At 46.0% G+C, this 11,841-nt stretch overlaps 1 protein-coding gene across 1 annotated transcript in view; it reads left to right on the plus strand.

Annotated features, from left to right (window-relative positions):
• LOC137372426 (uncharacterized) overlaps positions 1 to 4,505 on the plus strand; it is a 107,208-nt gene extending 102,703 nt beyond the window's left edge. The window contains exon 26 of the mRNA XM_068036313.1: positions 246 to 4,505. Coding sequence (XP_067892414.1) covers positions 246 to 1,559 — 1,314 coding nt within the window. The 3' untranslated portion in view covers positions 1,560 to 4,505. The remainder of the gene's footprint in view (positions 1 to 245) is intronic.
• The last annotated feature ends 7,336 nt before the right edge of the window (positions 4,506 to 11,841 follow it).

Raw genomic sequence — 11,841 nt, forward strand, 5'->3', positions numbered from 1 at the left:
CAAGAATCACTTGGGGTTGAATGTCAATCCAGCAGCTTTCATGGTCACTTTTTCCTAGTGCCGGCCCGACAAATTACCAGATTCGTTCTGCTCAATTTCGCAACCTGGCTTTGTGGGTTCTCTCATGCACTTTTTTTTTCTGTTTTAAATCAATTTCGCAGGGTTTTGGAAGGGGAGGAATTACAGCCGTGAAATGCAAAGTAAACATCGAACACGATCTGAAGGAGTTGCCCAATTTATTATAACCCAAATATCACCACATTGTGAACATGAAAGGAAAAAGCACTGCTCACAGTGGGGAAAAATCATACACATGTTCTGTTTGTGGACGTGTTTTCAGCCGATCATCTGGCTTGTCAAAACACAAGCGCAGTCACACTGGGGAGAAACTATGTAAACATGGGGACTGTGGAAAGGGATTGAATTATCCAGTTGAGCTGGATATTCATCCATGCAGTCACACCTTGGAGAGGCCATTCACCTGCTCTGACTGTGGGAAGGGATTCACTAATTCATCCGACCTGCTGAGACATCAGCGAGTTCACACTGGGGAGAGGCCATTCACCTGCTCCGTGTGCGGGAAGGGATTCACAAGTTCATCCGACCTGCTGAGACATCAACGAGTTCACACTGGGGAGAGGCCATTCACCTGCTCAGTGTGTGGGAAAGGATTCACTGATTCATCCAACCTCGTGACACACCAGCGAATTCACACTGGGGAGCGACCGTTCACCTGCTCTGAATGTGGGAAGGGATTCACTCAGTTATCCCACCTTCTGAAACACCAGCGTGTTCACAGTGGGGAGAGGCCATTCAACTGCTCAGCGTGTGAAAAGGGATTCATTACTTCATCCGAGCTGCTGAAACACCAACGAGTTCACACTGATGAGAGACCTTTTAAATGTCGAGACTGTGAGAATTGCTATAAATGTTCAGCTGAACTGATGATTCATCAACGTGTTCACACTGACGAGAGACCATTCAGGTGCACTCATTGCGGGACTGGGTTCAGGCAATCATCTGATCTCACTGTACACCAGCGGATTCACACTGGGGAGAGACCGTTCACCTGCTCCGAGTGTAGGAAGGGATTCACTACTTCATACAGTCTTCTGACACACCAGCGAGTGCACAGTGGGGAGAGACCATTCACCTGCTCAGAGTGTGGGAAGGGATTCACTACTTCATGCAACCTTCTGACACACCAGCGTATTCACACTGGGGAGAGGCCGTTCACCTGCTCAGAGTGTGGGAAAGGATTCACTCTGTCATCCCACCTGCTGACACACCAGCGAGTTCACACTGACGAGAGACCATTCAGATGTTCTCATTGCGGGACTGGGTTCAAGCGACCATCTGAGCTCTCTGTACACCAGCGCACTCACACTGGGGAGAGGCCATTCACTTGCTCAGAGTGTGGGAAGGGATTCACTCGGTCATCCCACCTGATAACACACCAGCGACTTCATACTGGGGAGAGACCGTTTACCTGCTCAGAGTGTTGTAAGGGATTCACTACTTCATTCAACTTGCTGAAACACCAGCGAGTTCACAAGTAACTCTGATGAGAAATCTGCACCACATAGCAGATTTCCGACATTGGTGTTTCCGAAATCCATCATTGGCTTCTCCGTTTCCAACCTTAACCAAAAGACCAGCTTTTTAAAAAATTTGGAACCGTCAGTTCCAATTTGTTTTTTTTTAAGCCGGCCAACCACAAAGCTGCCGGGAGGTCATTTTACCTGATTTTAAGTTGCCTTTATTTTTTTATAGTCTTCCACCTCAGTGAAAATGAACTTCAACCAGGAAAGCAAGTGGGTGAACTGCATACTCCTTCACAATTTCAGTGTGGCAATATTCTGTAAATGGCCAAAAAGGAGGTGTGCGTATGCACAGACCAATTCCCAAATGTTTGTTTTTGCCTTCATGGGATATCTTAGCAGAGACCATCTGAGAACTGACGCAGCTCATTTGACATGGCTTAAAATTAATGGTGCAGGTACAGTAGCTGGCAAGTCGTTTGTCTGCAGCAAAAACATTGTTCTGTCAATAGGAATTTGAAACTTGCTTTCAATTACACAGCAGTGAAGTAATTTCTGAAAATGCTGCACAAACTGGTTACTGCATGTGAATATCCCACAGTGAGCATGAGCTGCATAAACGTAACACGTCCTGTGCTTTGCAGCAACTGAAGTGATCTGGAATTTCCACTTATCGGTTTGCTCAGGTGTATGGCTGAATTCCATTCATTGTTCATCTCCACTTTCACTGTCTACTGCCCCAGTCACACTGTAAACCTGAGTCAGTGTGAAGCCTCTTTTGCACCATAGTGATGCAAGACAAGGAGTATAACTCTGGCCATCTTTCTTCAATGTGTGATTTGGCGTTGCTTAAGATTATCTGGAAAATGCTGTCCTGCAGCACAGGTGCTGTGCATTGGCTATAGTACAACTATACTGTGAACTCTGTGCAGTCGCTATAAATAGTCAGCTTCTGAGGCTGGCACAATACTCTGTAGTATTGTCATTCTTCAGGCCAACACAATAGTTATGATTTTGAGCTCAGCTTGCTGTTAAATGCAACTGCCACTACACCAATTGCTGCAGTAGAACAGGAGCCAGGAGTGTTCATCACTTTGGGATGCACAGCTGCATTGTCACAGGATCATGACCAAACTTTTGAGCCTCATTTGGGGATGATGCAATAGAACCTCAGACATGTTACCATCAAGGTCATTGTCGGCTGTCCCTCAATTCGATGATGACGTCTACTCAAGGTTGTGAATTTCTGCCATGGATCTTCAGGTGATCTTGACATACAGATCTTTGGGCACATAGGGCAGGACGTCCCACGAGGTAGTGGGACCCAGAATGCAGCATTTGCTTCCAAGAGGTAGAACTCTGGTCTCATTACTTTTCCACGGTGGCTAGCAAGATTTGGTGCAATTTGTACATTGCACAATATTTGGACCCTTTGCAGAGCAAAACCACATTTTTAATTAGTTTTCATTAAGATTGTGATGAGATCTGTGCTGCAAACAAGATTATTTTAGGTTAGAATCTTTATAATGTGACTATTTTAAATTATAAAATTCACCATGAGTCATATTTTAAAAACAAACATACTATCTATAGAGACACCACATTTGCTGAAGTTAAGCTTAATTTCCTCTTTTTTGTGCTTGGAGGTAAATAATTGTCAAAGAAAATTGGGTCGGGAGTATCACATGCACCTAACAGAATGTATGTGATATTCCTGTCCATTTAAGTTAATGGACTGCAAATTGGGCGGTGCAGTGGTTAGCACCGCAGCCTCACAGCTCCGGCGACCCGGGTTCAATTCTGGGTACTGCCTGTGTGGAGTTTGCAAGTTCTCCCTGTGTCTGTGGGTTTTCTCTGGGTGCTCCGGTTTCCTCCCACAGCCAAAAGACTTGCAGGTTGATAGGTAAATTGGCCGTTATAAATTGCCCCGAGTATAGGTAGGTGGTAGGGAAATATCGGGACAGGTGGGAATGTGGTAGGAATAAGGGATTAGTGTTGGATTAGTATAAGTGGATGGTTGATGGTCGGCACAGACTTGGTGGGCCGAAGGGCCTGTTTCAGTGCTGTATCTCTAAACTAAACTAAAATAACTAGCATACAATCCTCCCTACCTGGTTTTGCTCTCTGCTTCGTTCAGGTGATTGTCGTAGCACAAAATAAGAAAAATTACCCCGCTTATTTTCAAGTTTCTGGATTGTCAATGTCTCATAAATGTTTAATAAAAACAAGAAATGCTGGAAATACTCAGCAGGTCTGGCAGCATCTGTGGGAGAGAGAAGCAGAGTTAACATTTCAGGTCAGTGACCCTTCTTCAGAACCCACATCTTCCAGTATCCGTAGTATTTTGCTTTTATTTTAGTGCTCTCATAAATGTTTACTTTTTATTAATTTATATATCTTCTGACTTGTGCATATTACTTACCAAGGTACCAGAACAAGCCATCTGGTATGCTTATAAATATTACTTTTCATTAAAGTTGACACACATTCGCGGTGGGCCGAAGGGCCTGTTTCTATGCTGTACGACTCTATGACTATATTCACAGAACACATTTTCCATGAGCATGCCATAAATAGGCAGAAGTAGGGTGTTGAGAATGTGACACTCTGTAAAACCAATTATCAGCTGTCAGGTAAGTAAGTCTCATGAAAATGTATTCAGTACAGTGCAATTTTATCCATTACATACACAATTGTACGAAATTGTCATTTTTCAACTAGTTTGCTTCAATAACACTGCTATAATTTCATGATTTCTTCGGCCATTAATTTTCAGACCTTTTGGTCTTTGGCCACTCTCATCCCTGCATTTGTTACTTGTCTTGTGAAATACTGTCCCTATTAGTGCTCAACTGGTGGTAACTCTGATTACATTTTTACATGTTTATACATGTCTATAAAGTGTGTGTGTCCAGATTTAACTAAGTTGTGATTTGTAACCAATAAATGATATGTCTGGCATGACTTGTAGTCTGGTATTTTGATGTTTGTCAAGAAATATTTAATTCCCTTACTCAGCAGCTTGAGAAGAACCAGACTGAGATTTAATGAACATAGGAAATGGGAGCTGGAGGAGGTCATTTCGCCCTTTGAGCCTATTCTGCCATTCACCGGATTATGGCTGATCGTCCACCTCGCTGATCGTCCACCTCAGTTCCACCTTCCCACACTGTCCCCATATCCCTTAATTCACTTTGTACCCAAAAATCTATCACTCTCTGTCTTAAATGTATTCAACGACTGAGCAGCCATAGCTCCCTGGGGTAGCCAAGTCTAAAGATTCACAATCCTTTCAGTGAAGAAATTTCTCCTCATCTCAGTCCTAAATGGCTGAACCCTTATACTGAGACTGTGACCTGGTCTTCCAGATTCCCCAGCCAGGGATGCATTTTCTCAGCATCCACCCAGCCAAGTCCCTTAAGAGTTTATTATGGTTCAGTCAGTGCATATCTCATTCTTTTAAACATCAGGGAATATAAACCTAATCTGCTCAATCTCTCCTCGTAGGAGGCTATGTCGTATAGTGGTCGTTACTGAACTAGTGATCCAGAGGCCTGGACTAATGATGCAGAAACATGAATTCAGATCCCACCACGCAGTTCAGTAATTTAAACTCAATTAGTTAAATACATTTGGGATCAGTAGCAGTGACCATAAAACTCCTGGATTGTCCTAAAAACCCACCTGATTCACTAATATCCTTAAGGGAAAGAAATCTGCCGTCCTCACCCGATCTGGCCTCTGTGACTCCAGACCCACAGAAATGAGGTTGATTCTTACCTACCCTATGAAATGGTCCAGCAAGCCATTCAGTTATATTTAAGGAGGTGGCTCACCACCATCTTCTCGAGGGCAATTAGGAATGGGCAATAAATGCTGGCCTTTCAGTAATGCCTACATTATGTAAATAAATAAAACAATTGCCTCATCCCAGCGCATCCATGAGAGGCTGTGGGCTTTCAGCAGCAGCAGTATTGTATTCAACCACAGTCTGTAACCTCAGGGCTTGGCAAATTCCCCACTCTACCATTACCATCAAGCTAGGGGGTCAATGCTGGTTTAATGAAGAGTGCAGGAGTGCATGCCAGGAGAAGTACCAGACATACCTGAAAATGAGGGATCAGTCTGGAGAAGCTATAATATAGGACTACATGCATGCCAAACAGTGGAAACAGCATGCAATAGACAGGGCTAAGCAATCCCACAACTAACCGGTCATATCTAAGCTCTGCAGTTCTGCCACATCCAGTCGTGAATGATGGTGGACAATTAAACAGCTAACAGGAGGAGGAAGCTCCATAAATTTTTAAAAATTCATTCATGGGATTTTGGGCAAGGCTGGCAAGGCCAGCATTTATTGCCCATCCACAATTGCCCTTGCGAAGGTGGTGGTGAGCTGCTTTCTTGAACCGCTGTAGTCCGTGTGGTGTAGGTACATCAGTGCTGTTAGGAAGGGAGTTCCACGATTTTGACCCAGTGACAGTGAAGGAATGGCAATATAGTTACAAGTCAGGATGGTGTATAGCTTGTAGTGGAACTTGTAGGTGGTAGTGTGCCCATTCATCTACTGCCCTTGTTCTTCTAGGTGGTAGAGGCCATGGGTTTGGAAGGTGCTGTCCAAGGAGCCTTGGTGCGTTGCTGCAGATGGGACACTGCTGCCATTGTGTGTTGGTGGTGGAGGATGTGAATGTTTGTGCATGGGGTGCCAATCAAGCGGGCTGCTTTGTCCTGCATGATGTCGAGCTTCTCTCGTGTTTTTGGAGCTGCATCCATCCAGGCAAGTGGAGATTATTCCATCACACTCCTGAGTTGTGCCTTGTAGATGGTGGACAGGATTTGGGGAGTCAGGAGGTGAGTTACTCTGCAGGATTCCTAACCTCTTGACCTTGGCTCTTGTAGCCATGGAATTTATATGGCTACTCTCAATGGTAATCCCCCAGGATGTTGATAGTGGGGTATTCAGTGATGGTAATGCCATTGAATGTCATGGGGAGATGGTTAGATTCTTTCTTGTTGGAGATGGTCATTGCCTGACACTTGTGTGGCGTAAATGTTATTTGCCACTTATCAGCTCAAGCCTGGATATTATCCAAGTCTTGCTGCATTTCTACACGGACTGCTTCAGTGTCTGAGGAGTCGCGAGTGGTGCAGGGCATTGTGCAATCATCAGCGAACATCTCCACCTCCGACCTTATGATTGAAGGAAGGTCATTGTTGAAGCAGCTGAAGATGGTTGGGCCTAGGCTCTCCCTTGTGGAGAATTTACCCCGATTCCCATTGACTCCAGATTTGCTAGGGGTCTTTATTCCATGTTCTGTCAAATGCTGCCTTGATCTCAAGGGCAGTCACTCTCACTTCCCCTCTTGAGTTCAGTTCTTTTGTCCATGTTTGAACCAAGGCTGTAATGAGGTCAGGAGCTGAGTGGCCCTGGCTGAACCCAAACTGAGCAGGTTATTGTTAAGCCAGTGCTGCTTGATAGCACTGACAATGACACCTTCCATCATTTTACTGATCATCGAGAGTAGACTGTTGGGGCGGTAATTGGCCTGGTTGGAATAGTCTTGCTTTTTGTGTACAGGGCATACTTGGGCAATTTTCCACATTGTCAGGTAGATGCCAGTGTGGTAGCTGTACTGGAACAGCTTGGCTAGGGAAGCGGCAATTCTGGTGTACAGGGCATACTTGGGCAATTTTCCACATTGTCAGGTAGATGCCAGTGTGGTAGCTGTACTGGAACAGCTTGGCTAGGGAAGTGGCAATTCTGGAGCACAGGTCTTCAGTACCATTGCCGAATGTTGTCAGGGCCCATAGCCTTTGCAGTGCCTTCTGTCATTTCTTGATATCATATGGAGTGAATCGAATTGGCTGAAGACTGGCCTCTGTGATGTTGGGACTTAAGGAGGAGGCTGAGATGGATTATCCACTCGGCACTTCTGGCTGAAGATTGTTGCAAATGCTTCAGCCTTATGTTTTGCACTGATGTGCTGGGTTCTCCCATCATTGAGGATGGGAATATTTGTGGAGCCGCCACATCCTGTTAGTTGTTTAATTGTTCACCAACATTCATGACTGGATGTGGCAGGACTGCAGAGCTTAGATCTGATCCGTTGGAATTGTGGAATCGCTTGGCTATGTCAATTACATCCTGCTTACGCTATTTGGCATGCAAGTAGTCCTGGGCTCTAGCTTCACCAGGTTGACACCTAATTTTTAGTTATGCCTGGTTCTGCTCCTGGCATGCCCTCCTGTATTCTTCATTGCACCAGGGTTGATCCCCCGGTTTGATGGTAATGGTAGAATGGGGGATATGCCGGGCCATGAGGTTCCAGATTGTGGTTGTGTACAATTCTGCTGCTGCTGATGGTCCACAGTGCCTCATGGATGCCCAGTTTTGCATTGCTAGATCTGTTCGAAATCTATCCCATTTAGCACGGTGGTAGTGCCACACAACACGATGGAGGATATTCTCAAGGCAAAGACGGGACTTTGTCTCCACAAGGACTGTGTGACGGTCACTCCAACCAATAAAGTCATGGACAGATGCATCTGCAGCAGGCAGATTGGTGAGGACAAGGTCAAGTATGTTTTTCCCTCTTGTTGGTTCCCTCACCACCTGCTCCAGACCCAGTCTTGCAGCTATGTCCTTTAGGACTCGGCCAGCCTGGTCAGTGGCGGTGCTACTGAGCCACTCTTGGTGATGGACATTGAGGTTCCCCATCCAGAGTACATTTTGTGCCCTTGCCTCCCTCAGTGCTTCCCCCAAGTGGTGTTCATCAGCTGAGGGAGGGCTGTAAGTGGTTATCAGCAGGAGGTTTCCTTGCCCATGTTTGATCTGATACCATGAGACTTCATGGGATGTGGAGTCAATGTTGAGGACTCCCTGGGCAATTCCCTCCCGACTGTATATGACTGTGCTGCCACTTCTGCCGGATCTATCCTGCCGGAGGGACAGGACACACCCAGGGATGGTGATGACGGTGTCTGGGACATTGTAAGGTATGATCCCGTGGGTATGATTATGTCAGGCTGCTGCTTGACTAGTCTGTGGGACAGGTCTCCCAACTTTGGCACAGGACACATGTTAGTGAGGAGGACTTTGCAGGATCGACAGGGCTGGGTTTGCCATTGTTTCCGGTGCCCAGGTCGATGGCGGGTGGCACATCCAGTTTCATTCCTTCTTGACTTCTTGTAGTGGTCAGATACAACTGAGTGGCTTTCTAGGCCATTTCAGAGGACATTTAAGAGTCAACCACATTGCTGTGGGTCTGGAGTCACATGTAGGCCAGACCAGGTAAGGACAGCAGATTTCCTTCCCGAAAGGACATTAGTGAATCAAATGGGTTTTTACAACAATCGACAATGGTTTCATGGCCATCATTTTAAAAAACAAATCCAGATTTGTTAATTGAATTCAAATTCCACGTTCTGCCGTGGTTGTATTCAAACCCATGTCCCCAGAGCAATGCCCTGGGTTTCTGGGTTGCTAGTTCAGTGACAATACCATTACACCAGCGCCTCCCACAATTCATCAGCTGAAGGCAGAGGAGGGGGCAGTAGGTGGTAATCGGCAGGAGGTTTCCTTGCCCACGTTTGACCTGATGCCATGAGACTTCATGGGGTCAGGAGTCGATGTTGAGGACTCCTAGGACAACTCCCTCCCAACTGTACACCACTGTGCCGCCACCTCTTCTGGGTAGGGATGGTGATGGCGGTGTCTGGGAAATTGTCTGTAAGGTATGATTTGGTGAGTATAATGTCAAGCTCTTGCTTGACTGGTTTGTGGGACAGCTCTCCCAACTTTGGCACAAGCCCCAAGATGTTAATAAGGAGGACTTTGCAAGGTTGACAGGGCCGGGTTTGCCGTTGTCGTTTCCGGTGCCTTGGTCAATGTGGGATGGTCCGTCTGGTTTCATTCCTTTTTGACTTTGTAGCGGTGTCATAGAGAGATACAGCACTGAAACTGGCCCTTCAGCCCACCAAGTCTGTGCCGACCAACAATCACCCATTTATATTAATCCTACATTAATTCTATATTCCCTACCACATCCCCACCATTCTCCTACCACCTACCTACACTAGGGGCAATTTACAATGGCCAATATACCTATCAACCTGCAAGTCTTTGGCTGTGGGAGGAAACCGGAGCACCCGGCGAAAACCCATGCGGTCACAGGGAGAACTTGCAAACTTTGCACAGGCAGGACCCAGAACCGAACCCGGGTTGCTGGAGCTGTGAGGCTGTGGTGCTAACCACTGCGCCACTGTGATACAACTGAGTGGCTTCCTCGGCCATTTCAGAAGGCATTTAAGAGTCAACCACATTGCTGTGGGTCTGGAGTCACATGTAGGCCAGACCAGGTAAGGACAGCAGATTTCCTTCCCTAAAGGACATTAATGAACCAGATGGGTTTTTACAACAATCGACAGTGGTCTCATGGTTATCATTAGACCAGCTTTTTATTCCAGATTTATTAGTTGAATTCAAATATCCCCATCCTCAATGAGGGAGGAGCCCAGAACATCAGTGAGAGTCCTAGCAAAACTGGAGTCAATGGGAATCGGGGGGAAAACTCTCCACTGGTTGGAATCATACCTAGCACAAAGGAAGATGGTTGCGGTTTTTGGAGGTCAATCATTTCAGTCCCAGGACATCACTGCAGGAGTTCCTTAAGGTAGTGTCCTAGACCCAAACATCTTCAGCTGCTTCATGACCTTCCCTCTACCATAAATAAAATAAAATAAGATCTAATTAAATAAACTAGAGATGCAGGGCTAGTGTTGTACTGCATGATGTGGGAGCTGGTGGACTCCATTCTGGTTCTTAGTGACCACAGCTGTAGCAAGTGTTGGCTGCTCGAGGAACTCCGGCTCAGAGTTGATGAGCTGGAGTCTGAGCTTCGGACCCTGTGACACATCAGGGAGGGGGAGAGTTACCTGGACGTTGTGTTTCAGGAGACAGTCTTACCCCTTAGATTAACTACCCTGAATTCGGCCAGTGGTCAGGGACAGGAGGGTGTGACTATCAGTGAGGCAGGTAGCGGGATCCAGGAGGTAGTGTTGCAGGAGCCTCAGCCCTTGTCCCTGTCTAACAGGTTTGAGATTCTTGCTCCCTGTGTGGACGAGAGAAGGGACTGTTGGGAAAATGAGCAAACTGACCATAGCACCGTGGTACAGGGATCTATTCGAGTGGGGGCAGAAAAGAGAAATGTATTCGTAATCGGGGATAATATAGTTAGGAGCATAGACACTGTTCTCTGTGGCTGCATATCCCCTGTGGCCAGGATCAAGAGTCCTGAAGGCTGTGTTGCCTACCTGGTGCCAGGATTCAGGATATCTCATCTGGGCTGCAGAGGAACTTGGAGTGGGAGGGGAAAGATCCAGTTGTCGTGGTCCACCTAGGTACCAACGATATAGGTAGAACGAGGATAGAGGTTCTGCTGAGGGAATATGAGCAGCTAGGGGCTAAATTAAAAATCAGAACCAAAAAGGTAATAATCTCTGGATTACTGCCTGAGCCACGAGCTAATTGATACAGGGTCAATACGATTAAAGAGATAAATGTGTGGCTGAAAGATTGGTGTGAGAGAAATGGCTTTGGCACCAATACTGGGGAAGGAGGGAACTATACCGATGGGACGGGCTCCACCTGAATCATGCTGGGACCAGACTCCTGGCGAAGGGCATAACTAGGGTTGTAGATAGGGCTTTAAACTAAATTGTGGGGTGGAGGGTTCAGTTGCATGGAAAAGGATGAGGCTGATTGTTACCAGAAAATAAAAGGTAGGGACAGAACGTGTGAACGTCATATTGCATCAAGAAATCTACAAGTGTAGGGATCTTTGATAATAGAACAAACCTAAAGGCTTTGTACCTGAATGCACGAAGCATTCGGATAAAATTAATGAGTTAACAGCACTAATAGAGATGAATGGGTGTGATTTAATGGCGATTCCTAAGACGTGGTTGCAGGGAATTGAATATCTAAGGGTACTCAGTATTTCGGAAGGATAGGCAGGAAGGAGGTGTAGCTTTGTTAGTAAAGGAAGAGATCAGTGCTGTAGTGAGAAATGATATAGGCACTGGAGATCAAGACGTAGAATCAGTCTGGTTGAAATAAGAAATAGCAAGGGAAAGAGGTTCCTGGTGGAAGTAATCTATAGGTCCCCAAACAGTAGTTCCACAGTGGGGCACAGTATAAAGCAGGAAATACTGGGGGCTTGTAAGAAAGGTACTGCAATAATCATGTGTGATTTTAATATGCATATAGACTGGATTAACTATATTGGCAAGGGTAGCCTCG

The sequence above is a fragment of the Heterodontus francisci genome, chromosome 7 (assembly GCF_036365525.1).
Source record: "Heterodontus francisci isolate sHetFra1 chromosome 7, sHetFra1.hap1, whole genome shotgun sequence".
Lineage (NCBI taxonomy): Eukaryota > Metazoa > Chordata > Chondrichthyes > Heterodontiformes > Heterodontidae > Heterodontus > Heterodontus francisci.